Source organism: Melanaphis sacchari, unplaced genomic scaffold, assembly GCF_002803265.2.
Source record: "Melanaphis sacchari strain LSU unplaced genomic scaffold, SCAv2.0 Contig51_pilon_pilon, whole genome shotgun sequence".
Classification (NCBI taxonomy): Eukaryota; Metazoa; Arthropoda; class Insecta; order Hemiptera; family Aphididae; genus Melanaphis; species Melanaphis sacchari.
The window spans coordinates 774,577-799,436 of record NW_020271353.1 but is presented as its reverse complement, the minus strand read 5'-3'; the positions used below and the strand labels follow the sequence as shown (position 1 = coordinate 799,436).

The 24,860-nt window shown below is 27.0% G+C and overlaps 1 protein-coding gene across 1 annotated transcript; it reads left to right on the top strand.

Moving 5' to 3' along the window:
- Positions 1-496: 496 nt before the first annotated feature.
- Positions 497-24,797, top strand: LOC112599473. The gene is made up of 5 exons (XM_025346390.1): positions 497-822; positions 20,357-20,630; positions 20,751-20,946; positions 22,206-22,635; positions 24,311-24,797. Exons 1-5 carry the CDS (start codon positions 812-814, stop codon positions 24,516-24,518), a joined length of 1,119 nt encoding a protein of 372 aa, XP_025202175.1. The 5' UTR covers positions 497-811; the 3' UTR covers positions 24,519-24,797.
- The last annotated feature ends 63 nt before the right edge of the window (positions 24,798-24,860 follow it).

The following is a 24,860-nucleotide window of genomic DNA, read 5'->3' as shown; positions in this document are numbered from 1 at the left end:
GTGACTGTTGCGTGACAATAAAAATATTATTAGTATTTAATATTAGGTACTGTCCACCACTTCTAAATCGATTAAAGTCGTAATACATTTATAATATGAACTCATATTTATGTATCTATGCATACGTAAAAACTAAAAGACCATTTGGGCGCATCCGAGAAAAATCGGTTTTATAGGCCACAGTGTCACGGAACCGGTTCCGAATCGAACGTCCGGCATCATGCTTGACCCAGATAAATGCACGCTTATGTATATAATATAATATTATATTACAATTTACATTATGTACCTAAAATATCCATAAAATAATAATAATAATAATCAAAATAGTAATAGTTAAGGTACCTATAGTATAATATGTATCTACACACCCGTCATTTTGTCGCGATGACCGCGTCATCGTAGTACTAACACGCGCCGGGTTTCGTTTGAACGATTTTAATAAACACACACACACACACATATATAATATATTTATTTATATGTATGTATCATGATAATATACTATGTAGTTGATCTGCTAGACGAGCGTCTTCAGTCGACCGGTGAACGCTCGAAAGGTAGCAGCTGTGTCGTTGTGCACTCACACTCGAATCACAAGTCGCTCGTACACCACGTGTTTGACACATCTTATACGGTATAAGTCTTGGCGGATTTCTTCATTTAACATTGCGATTATCAGCGGTGGTTTGCTCGTGAATCTACTGTAAAACAAATTGACATTAAGAGTTTTTTTTTTTTTTCATTACCGAGACTAAACGAATTCTTTTCCCGAAGGGATTTTTTTTTCATTCATGCGATTGCGAACAAAATGCCACAACTGTGAGTATACTATTATTCATCGTGATATAATAATATATTGATATGTAATTATTTAGTATAAGTATACTCGTTCCTATTTACTCATATTTTGATATCAATATATAGTATAAGCAGTAGCCAGAATTTTGGTTTTACTTACAGGAGGAGGAGTGAATTTTTTTTTTCAGTTAAATATAGCTAATAAATGTAATTTGATGTATTTCATAGATATTATTCTTTTATAAATCAAAAAATATCGAAAATATTTGATATACATATTTTTTTTTTATATACTTTGTAGTTACAAATTATTTGGTAGTTAAATTCCTAAAATTTTGAATTTGATTTATAACAATAAGACTTGAATATTTAATAACAAACTTATCTTTGAATTATTATACATACAATTATTTCAAATTATTATAAACAAGTTTAAATTTCGATGAAATTAGATACTTAAACGAAAAAATAAAAATATTAATACTTCTTTCTTACGGTTTTAGTTATTATATTGAAATTTATAAAATTTAAATTGTAGTTTTTAGCCGTGAACAAGACATTTAAAATGTCTTAAATACTCTTATCATCTTTAAAATAAAAATTTGAAAAAATATATAATATACGCATTATTTTTGAAAAGGAAATCAAAATAAATCTATGCATGTTAGATATTGCACAATAATTAATTTGAAAATTATTTATAGATATTTAAACTATAATTTTTATAGTAATAATTATTAGTTAATCTAACTCAAAATAGTCCATTTTTTAAATGATTGTTTTTTATGCTTAATATTAGTACCTAATTATATGTATTAGACAATTTGCATCTATATAATCGTATAATGATAATATAATTCTATTTTTGTCACATAATATGTTTTTTTAATTTAATATGCATGAACACCTTCACAACACAAATCATATTGTAAACGATAATCATTTTCACGAGAGTTCATTGTTACTTATTAACTATTTAGCTATAAATGAGTATATAGTATAATTTTCAATTGAATATTAAACAGAAATTAGTGAAAAAATAATTATTTTTTATTTGTTTTACGACTCTAATAATTTTTTTAAAATATAATAGATTAATAGAACTCATATTTATTCATTTTATATAGCCAAATGATTGGAAATTGGATGTTTATCGATTATAGACCACGCTTGGCTTAATACCATTTATTTTTTTGTTTTATTAATTTATTTTGTCGTTATAAGGCTGTCGATTATATTATGTTGTACATATATGTAAATGGATGTATATTATTTATTTTTAATATACCTGTTGATTCTTTTATCGGAGAACACTCACTATTTTTAAATTATAAGAATTTAAAATTTAGATGAGCTACATTGTCGAACATTGCAAAGTACTAACTTCGATCCCACTCACTCCGCTCATTAATTTTAAATACTTTTCCAAAATTCGATTTTTATAAATCGAAGGACTTAGAAAATATGTCATTAAAAAGAAAAAAGTATAATAATTATATAATAAAAAAATATATATTTTTTTAAATATCTTGTTTTCTAATAACCTATAATCATGTAAAATAAATATTTTCTAAAACTTAAATAGTTTTTAAAAGAATGAGTGTTTCTTGATTTAAGAATCATCCGATATAATTGTAATATTAATATAGTTTTAAGTTTTTAACAACAATTTTGTTAATTATATCTAACCAATAATTTTAAAATTATAAATGTAGGTATGTACTTATATTATAATATATATTAATATCTTATTACATTAACCCATTAACACCAAGTTAAAAGGTATTAGGTAACACAGTGTACATCTGTACACGTTTTTATTGAAATGGTTCATCATTATTTTAAATTTTAAAGTAATATGCTACATTATGTCATCTACAAGTTTTTATATTATATATAATGCGTTATAGGTAGGTACATATAATTTATTAATTCATAATATACATTATACATAATATATTATTATTTTAATCATTATAAATTAGTAGTATTAGTAGTAGTAGTATCTATATTTTAAATTATAGATTATAGCATTTTTATATCTCACAATAATTTTTAATCTAAAATATTTATACCAACATAACTGACACAAGCGTATGCAATTATTCGATTAATATTGTTTCATGTTTCACATTAAATAATGTCAAATGTATTATTTTTCTTCTATATCAATATAAAACTTCATTTAGTAAAAATTTTTGGTATATCGTATGTATTATAATGATACTTGAGTTGTAAATTATTGTAAATATGTACTAGTAATATTAATAATTATTAGTTTTAGTTCTACCGAAGTTGACGCTTATATTCTAATGTACAAATACAAATTATAGCAAAAGTTAGTACCTACTGTTAAATATGGAGGGGACGCAAGAGCAAGGTATAATGATGTGTTTTTTACCAATTATTTTTTTATTATATCCGAACATCGTAGAACCAAAGAATTTCTTTGACCATAACATGTACTTTATACACACATATAAATGTAAAAATAAATTATTAATCAACATGATCTTCACTGAATTTCTGTGTAGTTAGTATTAATATAATTAAACTTATTAATATATTGTAAAAAATCACCAGTGGGGGTGTCCAATAGACAATAATCTTTGCATACTTTTTTTCAATGATGTAATATAATAATAATAATAAAAATACACAATATAAAGTTTCGAACATAGGTACCAACCATAAGTGCCAATTGTGGGAGGGAAGTATTAAGACAGGGCACTTGTCTCTCCCCTAGAAAATAGTATGAACTTATAATTTAATAAATATTATTATGATATTATGTAATGACTTAGATAGCATAAATTTTTTTATTTTTTCCCCTAACATTACCTATGACCTACCACGAGCCATTTTACCGACTACAATATTTCTGACATATCTTTAAAAGCGAATAAACTAATGTAATCAAATTTCAGTGGTATTTTCGAAAATATATATAATAAAAGTTTTCTGTAAGTTATGATATTATATGTATGCAAGTCTGGACACAGCTTAATGGTAACTATAATTAGCAGCTTAAAAATAATAACTTTAACATTTATTAACATGTTAAGTGAATTTACTTACAAATATTGTTGCTCTTAGATGTTCATTATAAATTTTGAGCGGAACGACAGAAGTTTTTACATATTTTTGTGTCTGTCATCAACTTTTGCTACAGTAAAAATAATCAATTTCGACTAAAATATCTTTTTGAGAGGGGGAGAGAAATTAAAATTCAAAAATACTAAGTATTTTTTTTTAATAATTAGAAAAAAAACTAAAAAAAATTTATACAGAAAATCAGGAATTTTTGATGAAATTAATTTTCTTTTTTTGTTGTTTGTTATTCAAAAGCTAATAAAGTAGATGATTGAAATATATTTTTAACAAAAGTTTGTATTAGAATTTTCTATATATGATGATATAGGTAATTAAAAAAAAATAATTTGAATTTGCATTATAGATACTCAGAATATTATTACTAAATTGTAATAAAAAATTACTTTTGATCTAATACCTTGAAAATTTAACACAAGATCTCACATAAGTTGTTATTTTAATCATTTAATAAAATATTTTTATAAGCGTTTTAGGTTTAAATTTCCACGAAATTCTAAAATTATTTTTTAGTTAAAAATTTATAAAATATTTAATTTATGTGTCTAAAAGCTTGTAAATTTAATACAAGGTTCCTCATAAGTATTTCTTACAAAAACCCACAAATCTAGAAAATATAATGATACATTTTTTTTTTTAAGAAATTTGAATTTGAATTTTTGAAGTTATTTGGAATTTAAGCAGAATAAATAACAATTTTAGTTATTTTTTGTTGCAAAAAATATTTGAGGATATTTGATATTTGTACGCATATAATTATATTTTTGCTATACACAATAACACTCAAAATATTTAGATTGATTTTAAATTATTACTTATTATATCTGTATTATCAATAGTAAAACAATTTCTATTGTAGCAATATAAACATATCATAAAATATACTTATAAGAATATAGACTGCCAAATCGTCCCCCATTAAAATTGTTTTTCGTGTGCAATGATTTATTATTGAATTCAAATTTAACACACCCATCATCACTACAGTGACCTACTCTATAATGACGAGGTATATTCGATGACTCCTACTATATAGTAAAGAGTAGTTACCTACTTTCCCACCTTTTGCTGCTATATTTATTTTCAAAATTTGTCATGGATATATTTTTAAAGTTCAAAAGTTCGAATTGAAGTTTAAGTACAAAAAGTTTGAGAAAATGATTAAATTTGAAATCGTAAAAATTTAAGTTCGACTTATTCCTATAAAAACTATTCATACTGGCGATATAATTTCCACAATAGACAATAAACTACACTCCAACAATAGGTTAGATAGAACACATAATATAGAACGTATCATCTGGGTAGCAAGCTGGTTCAAATAATAGTCTAGTTTTCAAAATTAATTTTAAATTAAATTATAAATATATAATTGTTTAATTAAGAATAAATCATGTTTAAATTGTAAAAATATTTATTTATTTTTATAAATTGATTCGCTTTTATTAAATATAAAATTAGGTTCTATTCTAGAGCTTGGCATATTATATGTGTTATCCTAACAATAATTATAAGCTCTAATAGTTTGCATTAAAAAAATTCTAGAAAATGTGTTATATAAAAATTTACTAAATGGAATCGTATAATATAACTAACTTTTCGTTTGGAAAAGTAAATTAAAAGTTAAGTAAGGATTAAAATTAATTTTTATACTTTCAGGTATTTACTTGACTATTTAATTTTTCTATACAGCGATACGTTAAAAATACATGTCATTGTGGACATCATCCGAAACGTACACGATGACCAAATTTTACTGTAACAATTAAATGGTTTACGTTTGAATAATACGTCATCAGGAAAAATTTTATCGAATAATATTATTATACTATATACTTGTTATAAATAGTTTGGCTGAATTAAAACAACGAATAACAATTAGTTGAATTTCTATTGATTTCTATTATGTGCGTGTGTGACGGATTTTTTCACAGTGAATCATTTATCATATTAATATTATATAGGTACCTATTTGACGGCTACCTACTACAGCGCGATGATGTACCGGTTAAACGATTTACGTATACAATTTAAGCTGCAATATTTACGTACGCCAATAATTATTTTCGTTTCAGGTCATCGCGAAAAAATATAATACTACAACTTGCTGTAGGCTACACAATCAAACCATGATTGTATATTATAATAATTATAATTGGACAGTGCGATTTATATATTATTACTATTCTTATTTGGTCTATTTGGATATTAAAAAGAAATTGGGAAAATTGAAATTGTGAATTATTAAAAAGAGGAAAATATTGTAAGAACAAACGAAAAATAATATCAATCGACAATTCAATGAATTGTTGGTTTTAGTAAATAATATAAATTATAATATTATAATGTCGACCACTATTACTATATGCAACTCGTTAAAGTTGTATTAAATTGTAATAGATAAACGTAATCGTAATAACCTTACTAATAGTTGGCGTTACGAATAATATTTACATAACTTTAATTTAATATTATTAATATTATTATTGTATCCAAATATCCGAGTACAGATTATTAAATTATATCTGGTAGGTAGTAGATGAGATATATTTGAATGGGAAACAGAAAAATACTGTAAATTGACGAACTAAATCGACAGTAATAATATACGCCTACATACGAATGTATACATAGCCAAGTCTCCGCGGCGCGTAAATTTAATAGTTTTGAATTAAAATTTTAAACATTAATAATGCAAAACATTCAAACTTTAACAATTAAAATAATGTAAAACTCATCTGCAATACATACGTTTATTTTCATTAATTCATTACTATCGGTATTTGGTATGCGTTCACTTAATACGTGTACAAGATTAATCTGTCGACTGACACAAACTCATAAATTACAATAATTGTAAAAAAAATTGGTACACATTACAATAAAATAATGTGATCAATTAATACTGTTGTATGTTTATTAATTGCGGTCTCAATATTGGACATAACACGTATGGTTGAACCGTTCTGCGTTTAGTATTAATATTTTGCATTGATTTTATCAACATCAAAGTGAATTTTACTGTATCTAAATAATGCGATATCGTCGATTACGTGTTCGTATGTAATTATTTCAATAGAATAACGGTATATTAAGAACTGTTTTTTTTTTTTTTTTTTAATCGAAATTGGTGCTTAAATCACATCCTTCTAATCATAAAATTGGCCAATATGTAATGCACGCAAAACCGCGTTTAACCGGACGGGAAACTTTTGTGGTAAAATCAGTTTTCGCGTTTCGAGTTCGATCGATTTGCAGTATCTAGTTCGTTTTCCTTTCTATTCGTGTTGGATTGATGCCAAACCGAAAAAATTTGTTGGATTTAGAACAAACATAATAAAACGGGTTTCGCGGTGCATTTCCTGTGCACGTCATCCAATAAAAGATTTCACTCGTTGGTTGGCCTAATAACATTACGTGCAAATATAACATAAATATATAGTTATCGAGTCAAATCTAAAATCGAATGGTATAGAAAGAGTAAAAATGAAAATGAAAATAATCGCATTCTTATTTGCAGAATACAAAACGCTATAATTATGTTGAAGTTGTATTAATTTTTCTTTGCCAATAAATCATACCAAACTTAACCTACTCGTCTAGAATACATCAAAATTGTTGAGTACAATGCAGTGCCAATATATACCTACTTATAGAGTTAACAGCTAGACGTTGTAAACTAGAGTGACCATATTTATATATATATAAAAAACATGACAAAGAATTTTGAATTAACTCCATGTGAATATACCTCCAAAAATTGTTTGAACATTTTTATATTTTTAAAGATATTTTTTAGTTAAAGTTTTATGTTAGATAAAGGATAGTTTTTAGAAAGAGTGGTAGTAAGTTTATTATTATAATGTAAAATACACTAATACAATATGTATCATATAGTTATACTTACTCTCATGGTATTGCTCACAGTTGAATATTTAATGTTTTTGGGGGCAAATTGTCCCAGGCGGGAAGACGGAGAAGTTCATCCAGGCCCATCAACGGTAAAAAAATATATATTATGTATTGAAGTTTTTTAAATTTAAATTTTAACCTGGTAGTATTTAAATCAAGGCTTGACAGGCTTCAGTTATCTGTATAATTTGTGTCTATAAATTATTATATTATTATTTAAGCACGCATATTCCTGCATACATAGTAATTAATGTGCTATGTGTGAATATTTCTTAAGAGTTGTTTGTAATTGAAGTTTACTATAGGAGAAAATTTAGCAAAATAAAAATTATAGAATTACGTATTCATTTTAGTGTATTCGATAATATAATAAAACTAAAACTGTAATTGTATTGTCTTGTATTTTTTTCGTTTACGGGATTTTTTCTTCCACTCGCATATATTATACGATGTAATAATATGAAGATAATGGAATTAAACAGAATGCATTAGATGAATTTTAATTGTCTTTTTCTTTTAATAAGTAATGTTATCACACATCGTTTTCAGGTTTCTCTACTTTATAGCTTTAACAGATAAAAAAAAAAAATATGTATATACATTCAAATGATACATTTAGTCATCTAGTTAAACTATACACTGCATAAAATAGTTCTATGCTAAGGTGCAATTAGTCAATTTAATCTTTTAGTCAAAATACACTTTTATTTAATTTCAGATCTTTGGACGGTATTTAATATTTATATGATTAATTGTTTAAAAAAAAATTACGACCACATTTAGTATTAACATGTTATATGCGTGATGTGTTTTTTATACAAAAGTAAATTACACAAGTATATAAAACATAGCTTGTATAAATTTGTACAAAGTTATTAAGGATTTATCAAATTAAATACATATCTACAGATTAATGTGCACAATTTTAACTTCTTCTATTAGAATGCACTCACTTTAAAAACGCATCTTTGATTTCTTCATGGCTTAAAATGTCTAGACCAAAAACAGTTTAGGGCACTTTTCTGGGTAATTACATTTTTTTTTATACTTTTTGTAAGTTGATTTTTACTGTTATTCTGGTAAACACAAAATTCAGCTTAATTGTACGATAAAAAATATGGTATGTATTGTGTGTCTACGTAAAACAATAGAATAATATATATATATACATAAATTAAGCATTCTCAATTACTTAAATTCCGTTTTCAATCGTATTTTACCGACAATTATTGTAAAATTTGACATTTATTTTGTTATTATTATTGCACCTAAGTGTTGTAGGTATCTGAATCTCTAAACATTTCTATTTTTTTCGATTGATATTGTACCAACATCTAAGGTAGGAATGGTAGGTATTAGCGACAAGCGCCCTATTCAGTTTTGTCTAAACACTAAACAATGCGTGGTGTTGAAAATTAAAATATTAAAATGTGTGTAATACAATATTTCCCTAAATACCTGATAGATACGAAATGAGATCCGATTCCAAGATTTATATGGATGTTAAAAGTAAGTGCCATAATATATGATACAAGAGTGTGTTTAACACTTCAATTCTATTAAAGTTTTTTACGATTTTCGAATATACCTAGTCATTGCTCATTACTTCATTAGTCACTACGTATTAATTTATGTGTATACAAGCCATCTCTCATCGTCTACGTGTGTTCGATTTATCGACGGTTTCGCTTGTTAGCATGGCATATATTATATTAAGAAGCGAGATGAAGATGTTTTGCGTCTCAATGTATGATTAAATTATTTTTAATAATTAAAAGAAATCAAGTATGAAATATTTTATAAAATACGATCACTACGCCCACCAGATGAAATCCGCACGAACCCATCACGAATTGTATTGTTAATGTACGCGGTGTGTTTTAGCGAAACTGTAGCTACAAAATTAAAGTTAGTAAAATCGCGTTGTTAAACCGCTGGAACGGAGGATATATTTTGTACATATATTAATACAAAATTTATATTATACACATAATAGACAATGGCACACCATGTCGGTGGTATATCTGGGTTTTTTCCAGAGTGCTGCGGCTGTTCATACAAAATATAATTATTAGAGGCATTCCCATCTATGAATGTAGAGAAAAATGTAATGAAAAATATTGGTGTTGGAGACGTTATTTGACGTGTCAAAAATAATAGTGACTAATTATGTAAAAAAAAAAATATAGCTATTATATAAATTTAATATGATACATTATATTGTTTTTATATTATGTGCAAAATATGAGTTTGTTTTGTTTAGTATTATTACTAATTAATTACCTACGAATTATTGAAGGAAACATTTTCAATAAGACTTTAAAATAACCACGAATTTGTGCCCTAAAAAAAAAATCCAAGACGAAATAAATTTAAAAAATAGTTTTTTCGGGCCTAATTCTTTTCATAGTCTGCCTGCATTGTTGTATGTAGCCATGTAGGTACCACATTGAACGGCAAATATAAACATTATTTCAGGCTAATTTTTTATTTGCACACAATTAATACTACGCGGCTGTTTAGTAATATGATGAGTATCCGAGTTGGCATGCGAGTATACTTATTACTGCATTCTTCTTCCTATAAACGACTACATTATAGCTAAACGCTAATTTTTTTTCATATAAATTAAATTGTGCTATTTTAGTTTTTTAATTTTAATACAGTTGCAGTTGTGCACTGGGATTTCAAATTTTCGAGGAGTAACAACATATTTTTTACGATCAACTATAAGTTGATACTCTCGGTTTCTAACTACAGTGGGTAGGCCATATATGACAATAATTTAATGCATTTTATATTGTTACCTTATAAATGTAAACATTATGCACTTAGAACTGTTATAAACGTATGCAAATAATTAACAAGTTATAATTAGTTTTTTAGTGTATAGATTACATGTTAAAAAGCACAACAGAAGTGTAAGAGCTTTTGAAGTTATCCAACTTTTGAATTATAATAATAAAGTCAAGTATACTTATATTAGTCTTATTTATAAATGCATAAAATCATAACAAATCTAGTTAAATAATTTTTTATACGTGTACATGATACTTTTTGAATACAATTAATAATTACAATACATAATATAATATATATTGTAAATAATAATAATATAGTTTTTTTTTTTTTTTTAACTTTATTTTAAAACATACAATCTGTAATTTAAATTTACAATAAGCATGTATGCGGATATACATTAATTAATTTGACATGCGACGCGTGAAAAAAGAAGCCACCCAATAGCAACACTTTATAACTGAATTATATAGTTAGATGCGAATACGAGATGCAATTGTTTTGATTAGATCTATCGAATTAATAATTAAGATTCACGTAGTCACGTGTTTTCTTTTCGCGTATAATTAAATATAAAAATCCGTGAATTTAATTCACGTGTAATTAAGTAGGAAATCATGGATATTTATTTCACGTATATTAAAAACATAATGTTTACTAAACGTATTGATAATAACAAAATATAAAAAAAAAACTAGAAAACCATTGAAAAATACTAAATATATTAAAAATAAAATTACATGTGTAATATAATAAACTTATGGCATAATAACAAAATTCATGGACTCACGTGAATTTAACTACACGTGAAACAGATACATCTAGTTTTAATTTTTAAACGGTTTTTTAACACAATACCTGCTAACCAGTTAAAAACAATTTTTTTGAAGTTAAAGGGGAAAGTAGGGCTGAATCTGTATTGGCAATAGGTATTAAATTTAAACTGTGATATGGTGTTAGCACCATGGTATATTAAAAAACGATCAATCATTTCGATTTAACACAATAATTTTAATATTGATTTGCATTGTGTGATCAAATTGGCGCCGCTTTCATTTATAAAATATACCTACGATTGAGTCGTTTGACCACTTAATCTTTCGCAGCTGTATGCTAAATGCCTAAATCAATATTCGTTTTAGAATAACTCGCGTGGCCTATTATAAAAGAGAAAATAAATAATAATTATAATATGAACCGTCTCGATGCCACCTGCAGCGTATACATTTATAGTAGTGATTAGTGAATAATAATCATAAGTACATATCTATTGAGCATAATTATTTTTACGGGTATTAATTTGACGACGTTGACAACGACGCACAGCCCAGCATATTTTTTATTCGTCATATCTCTCAACGGTGTCATTGTTTATTAGATGTAGACAATTGAACGTGTTAAACCTCTATATTTAGGTGGTACGGTCTGACGGTCGTACCACTTGTATTAGGTGACACGCACTAAAACCTACTATCGTCCTCCTCTTGCTTTCGTGTTCTCCATAAGCTAATTATGACAGTCTCCATCAGGGCCGGACTGGGCCACTGTGCTACTATTCTACAGCACAGTGGGCCGTGTGCTACGGTTATATAAATGTATAAATACTAAAAATATTAAAGTCAATCTAATTATGCAAAGGCTTATATTTTATGCCAATAATACAAATCAATACAAGTTTACTGAGCGTTCGGCAGTTGGTAGTATTATCACAAAATCACAGTGGAATTGTGGAAATATTACAAAAATAAACACAATACAATATTTGTAGGCTATAGCCACAGATATACACTATGTCACTGTATTATATTATATTATACTGCGATAACGGCCGGTGCAGTAGTAGTAGTGGTACTATTGTTATGGTTGTGGTTATAAATAGTTTTATAGTGTTATTGATTTATTGATTAACTAAATGATATCAATAATAATTAATATTATAAGTTATAACTTAACATTATGATTTATTTGGTAAAATTAAAAAGAAAACAAAAAAATAGTCTTGTATTCATGTTATTCTTGTCCGGTGTTGTGTTGTGGTTACTATAAAATAAATGCTATAAAAATCACGTGACGAGTGACGATATAGTGACAACATAGAGTATTATATTAATAAGTACGGTTAATACTCAAATTTATAAAAATGCATAACGTAAAAAAAAATCGTAAAGGAGGAGCAGAAAAAATTAGAGCCAAACGAATTTCTGAACTTAAAGCAGCAGGAAGTGATCCGAAACAGATGAAATTGCAATTTTGTACAACTATTAACACACAAAATGGTACGTTTATAAGTTAATTCTATTATATTTTGAATGGACATGTTTTAGATTCTAGATACTGCAGTCCTGTAAAAAGATACTTTTAATTTGTATTTAAATTGAGATACAAATACATCAATCTCAAAAGTATTTAAATAGTATTTAAAGTATTTCTTTCAAAAAGTATTTAAGAATAAATACAAATACTTATCTTAACTTGAGTTCAATATTTTTTCTCTGATATTTTAACTTTAAATTGACCATTGAGACTCATTCAAACTGTGTATATTATTATTTATTATATTATAGTTAATAGTTTATAGTGGTTTATACATAGTGCATATACCAGAATTCTAGATAGGTTCTGGTACTAACTACTATAGCCTAAGTACTTGCCACCTGGCACCTACTGTAGTGTTATATTCTTATATTGCTAATTGGCAATAGGTAATAGCTATATTATCCCACAACTTATGAGCTAGATATTATTTATTATTGTATTTCATATAGGTACCTATAATACAAAATTTCAATGATAGTACTTTTGATTTCTGTCTAGAAAAAATATAATAAATAATTGTTTATTGAAAAAATAGGTAATGTATTTAATTAAAAGTATTTGATTCTCAAATACAAATACATCCAAGACCGTATTTAAAATACTTTATTCGAGAAGTATTTAAAAAGTATTCTAAATACAATAAAAATATTTAAATACATTTACTCAAATACTCAACAAGACTGCAGTAGGTAGTAAATAAATATGTAGGAAATATTATAAATACATTTATGTTGCTTTGACATTTTTAGATAACATTAATGATGAAACATCAAAACAATTAGAAATAAGAAATAATCCAACATCTTCTAGTGTAAGTATTAAAGTATATTGTATACCATATTAAAATATATGAAATGTAGGTAAATAAAATAATATTTTACAAATGTTTAAAAAAACCTATATATTTTTATTTCAATATGTGTTGTAGATTATAGAATGGAAAACATTTGTGTTTCTTAATAAAAATAATTTGTATTAAATTTATATTTATAGGATCCTGTATGTGCCAGTACATCCACTGTGCATAACACCAGTGAATTAAATGTTAATGAAAAAAGTTTAAAATTAGTGATAGAACCTGATCATAATGAAACAAATAATTTTCCATCATCCGATGTAAGTAGTTATGGCCAATTGTATTATTTGCATTAGCCGTTAGGTATATAAATAATATTTTTTTTGTAGGACATCTGTAGTGTAACTAATCAATTTAAACTTGATGCTAGTTCTAACATTATTCAAAAACTCCAGTTTATTGAAAAAATCAACCCTAATCAACCTCCACGATTAACCAATGTACCGTGGGTTTTGCATAAAGTTTATAATAGAATTGATAGTAATGGAAAAAGTGTCCCGAGAAAGTGGATTACAGTTGAGTGTATTAACTATGATGTAAAAGCCATTTATTGCACAATATGTATAGCATTTAGTATATCAAACAGTACAAGTAATTTTTGCAACGGTTGCACTAATTTTAAAAATATATATGCTGCTATTGAGTCCCATGAAATTAGTAAAAGTCATTCATCAGCTGTAGAAGCATACTTTTCAGCAAGTAATGAAAATAGTATTGAATTTGTTGTGAGCAGAGATATGATGAATCATAGAAAAGAGCAAGTAATGGAACGCATTCATATTTTGGAACAAGTATTTGATATAATAAAATTTATTGGAAAACAAAATCTATCATATCGAGGATCATCTGAAGCATTATATGATATAGAAAATTCAAATTTTAACCACGGAAACTTTTTGGAACTTTTAAAGTTTACCGCAAAACGTGATATGGTGTTAAATAAATATTTGACTGCTGCTATTCAACGCAGTAAACAGCGAAAACAAAATGTGGAATTAAATTCAAAAGGAAGAGGTGCGTTAATAACTTTATTATCTAAAACTACAGTTAACAAAGTAATAGATGCCATACTATTAACCATGAGAAAAACAATAAAGAATGAATTGGGTGATCGTCAGTTTAGTATACAGGTAAACCAATTTAATTTTTTTAATTCCAACTAGGTAAATTAACATAATTTTTATAACATATATTTACAGCCCTTACAGGTAGATAGTACTCAAGACATAGGTACCATTGATCAGGCAGCTATTTGTTTACGCTATGTTATTAACTCTCATATTAAAGAACGTCTATTTAGTGTAGTACAAGTAAAAACATCATCAGGAAAAGGATTGTATGAATTACTCAAAGAATGTTTCTCTCAAAACAATATTAATTTTAAAAATATTATTGGATCTTCCTTTGATGGAGCTGCTAACATGCAGGGCGAGTTCAATGGATTGCGTGCTTTTATAAAACAAGAAAATCAAAATAGTGTGTACATTTGGTGTTATGCACACATTTTAAACTTATGTGTTTGTGACATATGCGAAAATTTGGCAGCTAAAAATTTATTTGGTTTATTAAATAGATTGGCAACTTTTTTTTCTGATTCATACAAAAAGATGGGTGTGTGGAAAGAAATTCAAGAAAAACTGACAACCGGTCAAAATAAACTGAAAAAATTACAGAAAATAGGTGAGACTCGTTGGTGGTCCCGCGAAAAAGCATTACTATGGATGTTTGACGGAAATGACTGTTTATATCCTATAGTGATAAATGCATTGGATTTTGTGGCAACATCAAAAACTTTTGACCCAAAATCTATTTCCGAAGCCAATTCATTAAAAGAAAAGTTGTGTCAATTTAATATTATAGTAACAGCTCATTTATTTCTTCCAATTTTCAAAAGTATTGGCCCTACATCAACATACCTACAATCAAAGAATTTGGATATATTGAATGCTTTTTTAATGGTGGACAAGTGTATTGCTGACATAAGTAATTTAAAATTTGAGAATGTTCTTAAATCATCTAAAGATTTTGTTTTAAAAATGAATAATTCCCTTCAAAAAATTGCATTAAATAAAGAGATATTTATTGAGAATGATTTTCCTAAAAATAGAATAAGAATAAAAAGACATATGTTTGATGAAGTTTGTGACGATGAAGCACCAACAGATCCAAAACATAAATTTAGAGTAGAAGTTTTTCAATGTATCATCGACCAATTGCGAACCAGCCTAACTGAAAGATTTACTAATAATAAAAGTGTGGTTGCAGATATGCAATATTTATTGCCAAAACATTATAATGATGTAAGAAATAAACTAATTCCTAAATCAGCATTACAAAAGTTATCTCAATTATCATCTGTTGATCACTCAAAATTAATTGACGAACTTGAACACTTTGCTGGAATTTATGATAAAATTTCTAAACCATTATATAAAAAAACTGTTGATATCTATGACGAAAACACAAATAATGATGATGATAATTTAATTGTAACTGATATGGATTATGAAGATTTTTCTTTAGATTGGGAAACTCATCTATCTGTTACAGGTAACTAAAAAAAAAAATTAATTGTTTATTATATCATATTTTAATCAAATTCAACTACTAACTATATTTATATGTTTTATTCGTGTTAAGATAAATTATATGAGCATTTTTTTTTTCAGAATCTGAATGAACACTCTTTATCCGTGATGAAAAGGTATACATGCCCAGAGAATTGTTTGATTTGTGTTTTAATTTACTTCATTCGCTTAATTTACATATGCCCACTTATTCTAATTTATATGCCGCCATGGAATATACTAACTTATCGGTAACTCAGGTTAATTGTGAACGAGTATTTAGCAAATTAAAATTATCAAAATCGTCTACGCGCTTCATTATCTAATGACCGTTTAGATGCTTTTTATTAATGTCGGTGAAAAGAAATATTAAATGATTTAAAGTTTGAAGATATTTTGGATATTATTAAAACTCATCTCATACTTTATCTAAATTACTGTCGTTCATATACATAAATATATAACTATAAAATTTAATTTGTATTTTGTCATACTGTTCGGGTTTACTGATTTATACCTGTATTGATATTTTACTTTTGTAATCAACATCGAAAGAGTTCTAAATCCTAATTCTTATAAAATGTTGGTAAGGTAGAAATATTATTGAGAAAATCAAATATTTTGTTAGTTCAAGTTGGGCCGTTAAATATAGGAAAATGGGCCGGTTGCATACAGAGAATAGTGGGCCGAAACCCTACCAGTCCGGCCCTGGTCTCCATTTCTTAGTAAGCACTGTTAATTTAATGTGAAATTTGATTGTGAATTTTTATTGATTTAACGTCCTAATCTTCAAGACCTCATTAACTATATTATGATCCCGGCACTATTTGGTTATAAAGGTAGAACGTTAAATTATTGTAAGAAAAGTCTTTAACACAGATTTTAGTCTAATACACTTTTATTGATACTTCAAAACAGACATAAAATAATACACATTAGTCTGTATTATAGTCGTTGCCTGTCCACTTACGACTGTTACACGCACACTCTCCAACAGTAGAACTCTCTCATGCTCGTCATAAATAGAGACGATGGCATTTTATTAAAATATGGTCAAATTATTTAATTTTGTCCTCTCGGTACATTTGCTTTAAAAGCCTGATATTGGCTATACGCCTATACTTATTAATAATTTACTTTTCTAAACTACAAAGGTGGGCAAGTTAATGAAAATATTTAACTTAAGTTTAGTTATGTTAAAAAAGCACAAGATCGATGAGTTATTAATTAACCGTTAACAAATTATAAATTTAACTCGATAAGTTAACATTTAATATAGAAAAAAATTCTAACTTAACTCAGTTTAAAAAAAGTTAATTTATTTTTTTTTAATTAGGTAGTATGTAAATCACATAAAGAATAACTACCTATGTCTTTCTAATTTACTTTTTTTTTAAACTTTTTTAACTTCTTTAATTTACTAAATTATAAAAAACAATTTTATTTTATTTTTATCATAGTGCGCGTTATACAATGTAAATACTTTTTTACGTTACATGATATATTATTTACTAATTTAAGGTATACACATCTCAAATTAATAATTTAACAAATATTTTTTTCTTATTTAATATAGCAATTAAAGCCTGAAGGTCATAAAACATTAAAACAATGCAAATTATAATTTGTAATTTTATTAAAAAAAATTCTAATATTAACTGCAAAAAGCTAAATTATTTCAACTATCAATCAAATTCCTCAAGTCCATAAGTTGATTAGAAAATAACCAATTAGTTAGGTTAAAAAGTTTAAAAAAAATTAACTTTTTAACTAGTTAATGCCCACCTTTGCTAAATTGTAATTAATACTTTACGAGCATTATAACTGTATTCCATAAAATATTTGTAAATTACTGTATGGTCTGTATGAAATATACAACAATTTACCTGCAGTCTACGCTCTATACAATTATTATGCTATATTGTGGCATATCTTATTTGGAAAAAATAACGAAACGCACTTATTGCAATAATATTTGCATAATATTACAAATTTATACTCGTAATACTCGTAGTATTATTTATTGTTGTTTGTCAAAAAAATAATATAAAAAGACAAATAATTCATTAAATAGCTTGGTAGAGAACGTAGGTACATTCTACGACTAGAAAATATAATATAATCATCGCGTCTTTTATTCTGCTGCAATATATATTGGTACGTACAATTAACAATCACATACCTAGGTATTATGTGATGCACAATAAAATATTAATATGTGCTCGAAGAAATCGAAATCGAAAACTATTTCAGTTCACAAATCACAATATATAGATATTTATACACGGGAATTCAATAACTATGATGACGATGGTATTGTAGGTAGGTATATACAGGTGTCTATTATTTCCAAAAAATCGTTTCTTCTATCTGTTAATAAAAGAGAAACCATGTTCCCGATTCGCAACAACAGCGACAAGCAAATATAATAGCCAATAGGTAATAGTCAATCCGTCGTCTATAAATATATATGTATATTATAATATAATATGTATTATAGATATACGTTTGCGTGTCACAATGCACACAGCCACACAATCATCTGAACTTTTTAGGTACGCAAATTGTATACTTAATACCAACATGATTATATGGCCGTATTTAATATATACAAATTTGAAAAATTAATAAATAAGCGAATCAAGGATTACCGTATAGTAATAATAAGCCACATCTAAAAGCGTTATTTTGCGTTTCTATAGTGCAGGAGTCGGCAAGCAATTTATTTTGGAGTGCAAAAAATCAAACTTATAAATAAATGAGACCTAGACAAAAAAGATTTTTTTAAATCAAATTTTTTTTCAATTTTTTATGATGTAATTATTACACAATATCTAATCGAGATATTTCGGTGGTTTAGTTTTCTGTCTTCCGTAGTACACCAGTTGCCGATTGTTGCTATAATAATAGTGTATATTTTAATATAGGACGCTTTAACGAATAAAAATGATTCACGATTAAGTAGATACTTATTGCGCTCTTATCATGTGCGATAAATGATAATACGTATATGTATAGTAGACTGGTAGAGTCTTATTATACAGTATATGGATGCATGGCAGTTAGTTTTTTCTATAAATTTTATTTAGGTACTATTTAAATAATTGTATAGTATTTAATTTTAATCTAGATGATTAATTTTTCATGTAAATTATGGTTAGAATTTATTTTATACATGAATAAATTTAAGTCCTGGTGTATTTTATGGCTATGTAAATTATGACTTAAAAATATAATTTGTAATCAGACGTAAATTACGTGCAGAGATATTTTTTTTAAATCAATAGTATCCTTTCTATTTGCCAGACTTAAGATTGGAAACATAACTGTATTATAATACTGGTTTGGTAAAAAATATTGGCTTTGCTGTATAAGTTGTATATGATTAAAAACTAGTAACTATGGTTTATAATCAGATAAATCTATACTAATCATATTTTAAATGTCTTAACATGTTTATGTCTTAAAAATACTCATACTGAAATTTATTAAGATATACTACATCATTTGGAGGATACAATTTTCTTATTCCAGATATTTTAATAATATCGTCATCCTTTTTCTTGATTATTTTGATAAATGACCAAATTTTCTCATATAAAAAAAAAACATAAAAAATTGTAGTAGATTATTAAAATGTAATTACCTGCTTTATTATTATACTAGTATATTGCTTTCTAAGTATATATCTTGATAATATACCTACGAGTAGATCTAAGATAATATAAAAATAATATCTCTTAAATTGTGTTGTAAATAAAGTAAGAAATAAATACCTTATATTACATGACATACAAAAATTAAATTATTATTAACATTATTAACGTAATATCATTAACTACCCACGATTTATACAGGGAAATTACCAGAGTTGAGCTAATCTCAACTTTCGGATACGACACGGCAGATGACGCCGTGTCAGTGAACCCATCTTTAAACTTTCGGCTAACCCTAACCATAATTATTTCATTAAGAGAGTTTTTCTTGTCACTAGGAGTAGCAGAGCTGTTCGAACAACAGTTTTATACCTGTTTATAATCGTGCAATTGTTGCCGCTGCATTCGTTTGTGGTCGGCGATAATACTGGCTCGACTAATGCATCATCGGGCGCCGAATTCCTTCAAAGCGTTATTGGCAACATGCACCGACCGAACCGCAAGGTGGTTAATGATCGAATCGACGTCGAAGAATACATACCCGACGATATCCCGTACACTCCACCTTCTGACGAGATAAAAATGCTATCGAAACAACCGTTCCATTTCAACGTACGAAAGATAATTTAATTGCACAGTTCATGCATAATATAAATATTAATATGTATTTTTAATATAATATTGGCGGAACGCGTTTTGTTAATGTTTATATTTATCGGTGATTGTTCACAGAATCAGGCGAACCGTCCTGTCCAGACCGACACCACCAAAAACCAATTGGATTTATTACTTTCGCAAATAGCGCCTCAATTTTTAAAAAACGAATTTGCAGCTGAGTCACAAAATCGGATAGTTACTCAAGAAGCTCCGCAACAGTTAAACCAAGTTCCCGCCAACAATCCACAAAACATAATTAACGCTCTTACGAGTAAGTTTCAAACAAAAATATCAAAATAGTATATAGTTATTAATTAGTAGTATATAGGTAATAGAGCACTTATAAATATCTTGCATAATATTAATTAGATAAATCAAAATATTTTTATTTATAATTTATATTTTCAATTTGATTACTGCAAGTGTAGAGAAGTGCCTAACAAATATATTAAAATCATAGCCAGGTTAACATACACTATTAATTAAAATAAAATATATTTAAACACGATGGGTTAAAATTTAAATATTTTTAAGTCAAAATTGTTCCCTTTGTATAGTTATTATCACTAATTATTTATTAATACATAAAATTATTATCAATTAAAAAAAGAAGGGAAAGTATAAGTATCGCTCTGCTATAACAAAAAGTGTACATGTTTTTTAAACTTTATTCAAAGATTTTTATCATTGTTACTTATCGATACGTAAAAAATACATATATCCAGGAATTTATTTATTTTTTTAGCAACACATTATTAGTTACTTCCAACATTTTTGAGTTTAATACGCTGCCTTATTGCTCTGTCTATTTGAAAGGCAATAACCAATAATTTTTAAAAATAACATTACTTTAAACTATACGAGTAGTTTATTGGGTCACTTCTTATGATTTTTACGAGGTTAAAATGTAATAAAACATAATTTAGAGCGTCGAAATGAGCTTTAAACACGTAGTTGTAGAATCTATCCAAATATCACTAAATACTAGACAAATAAGCATACGAATACATGTCGTATATATAATTAATAGTTATTAATTTTACGTTTAGTACATTTATTTGGTGGCATATAATGCATATTTATCTTTTAATCTTGGATTAACAGAACAAGCAGTATCTACACGTTTCTAATTGGACGTCAGTATCTTAAGTTCTTTTCGGTTTACGTCGTTTAACATAATAGTTATTATAATTCAATAAAATAAACTGGTTTGTTTCTAATTTTTTGATCAAATAAATCTTTAAGTAGTCTGAATTGATATAAAAATATGTATACGATAAATACTTTCTTTTAAAAATTTGTTGTTGTAATCGTTTTTTTGAACGATTTCTGGAGTAAATCGTCTTCTATTATATATTATTATAGCTAGTAGCGACCGAAATATAGTAGAATGATTTTGTTGACAAGCAAAAAAATATACAAAATAAAAGAAAACCCGTTTTCCCAACATTTTTTTTTTTGTAGAAGCCTTTCTCCGTGTGACAGGATAGAATATATATGTATATATATACAAACCTCGTCGTTTTATAGGTGACACGGCGCAAAGACCACCGGACGGCATGATTTCCGGGTACAATTATTTCTTTTATCCGCTGGACAACAAGGTACTGCAGCAGATGCAGAACGGCAATCAGATGTCGTCGACGACGTCTGCGTCGGATTCGGAACTTGCCAAGCCTGAAAACCAGGCGCCAGCCAAGCCCCGGGTAGAGCCTCTGTTCGTGGCCATGGCTGGATTCGTGGGCGTTGCGGTGGTGTTCCTCAGCGCGCTCATGTTCATACCGATATTGCCCATACACGCGCTCACCTCTAAGGCGGCGTTGAAACGTGCTCCCGAAGAGCTGGCCTCGCTCACCAAGCTCGTAGCCGAGTCCATCGACGGCAAAGACTGCAGCGAGAGGATAGCGTGCGAAGTCGGCAGGGCCATGCGGTCCATGCATGTGGGCAACAAACCCATCAGGTACACCACTCGTATTATATTTGTTATTTCGTGTTTGTTTTATATTATTATTATTTTTTAGTTAAAAGTTAAAAATTTAAATCTTGCAGCTGAGTTAGCTCATGTTGAGTTTCAGAGTTATCTGCTATCTACACAAAAAATTGTCCTAAGTTGTTTAATAAATTAATTAATAAAACAAATTTCAATATGTACTCGATAAAAATACGTATAACAAATATTTGACCTTTGAATGGATAACTTAACATGGCGTATAAAAAACTCGAGAAAATATTATATAATATATTATAATACAGTGTAAAAAAAGGTATTTATTGGAAGCGACACAAAATGATATGGCTGTAAATTTGTAGATAAATGCATTATTCTTAGTTTACTGTTTAACATAGCTTTCTTAAAGGGGCATACAATTAGGATGAATTAACCTAATATAAAATTTAGAGATATACGATTATTATCTAAGACAGTGGTGATAAACTTTAAAGTTGTACGTTGGTCATATTTAAATAGCACGTGAAAATATTTATTTGCGTTTAGAAAAGAAATAACAAAATAATTTATTATTAAAAAAAATAAATATAATCATTAATTAGAAAAGTTTACTGCTTCCAGACATATTTTTTATTATGAAAAAAATTAACTTCGATTACAAAATTTTGACTCGTACCTGAAAAAGTTTCTGTTACTTTTGTGAAGTACAATTTGAATAAATAAATAAGTATAGATACAAATTTTTAAAATATAATATATACAATATACTTATTTATTAACCTGTGCAAAACACAATTTGAATAAATAAAAAAGTATAAATACAAATTTATAAAATATACATATCTAACTATTTATTAACGCGTGTAAAAGTCATTGAAACTGTTTGGAGTTTGGATCGCAGAAAGTTTGGTAAGTTTCAAAACAGACCTCCATAGAAATTAGTTGGTGACCCCTGATCTAAAACATCCACTTTAATTTAAAAAAAATAATAGAGTAAAATGTACCACTTTTTATTTTGTACGTATATTGAGTGGATAAAGGTGGCTTATAATAATTAATGATTATTAAAATTGAATATGTTTACATTTCAAGGTGTTGAATCAACAGTAGATGATTTATCTTTTAAAAATTAATTATTGCCATATTTTATTTACGCTAATTTAATGATTTTCTAGAAATTTCTCATATCTTTAGTTGTTCGCGTAATTTTGCACAGTCGCTACGCATAAATCAACTTACTAAAAAATTATATCCGGAACAGTCACTTGATTGTAAGCTATAATTTTTAAATTATTAAAGCAAATGATTAGATAATAATTGATTTAATCCGTCGCTGTTTGAGAATTAAATATAAATACGTTTGATAAAGCCACCGCGTTACCTACCAATTTATAGATAATTATTTTTTGACTACTCGTCAAATTGTCCAACTACTCGTCAATTAAATTACACATCACATAGGTACCCATCTACGTATGCATGCTAAATATGGAATCTACTTTCGAATTAACGTCTCTGGATGAAGGTCAAGCTACACAACAAAAGAGATGTTTTTACTTGACAAATTTTTATTTAATACACAAATTATTCGTTTTATATTCTTTTTAATGTTTTGATTATCTTATTTTTGGTTAAAATTGTACACGATAACAGGGTTTGGACAGTAATCTTTTATTTTTTATTACAGAATGATGGAGATAATACTACCACCAGCGGTTGCAAAACAACTAGCTCAGATAAGAAGGTCTGCATCAAAGAAAGAACAGTGTCATTTTATCATGTGCAAAAGAACTGAGGGTACATTGCAATTGGTGGCAAAACTAAAGAAAACAAATCACATTAAAACTAATCACAATAAAACTATTCACGATGTTAGAGAAATTTTTAACATTTAAGACAGACCGTTTTTGGAGATTAATTTATTCTAGACGTTAAGTAAATTATTGTATGTTTATAGGATTATAAAGATAATTAAATATTTTAGTTATGCCAGGGCTGGACAAATTACTTTTTTCCACTATATTGTATTTAAATAGAAATTAACTCACTCAAGTTTTTAATTATAAGTATTCAAGTTAAAAAATAATTTAACTAGTTTACAGATAAGAGTAAAAACTTCTTTACTTTCTCCGCTATAAAAACTATATATTAAGGTAATTTATAATGAACTTATTTCATGATTTAAGCCAAAAACTAAAAAAAACCACGTTTACTTAGAATAATCAAATTTTTATTCT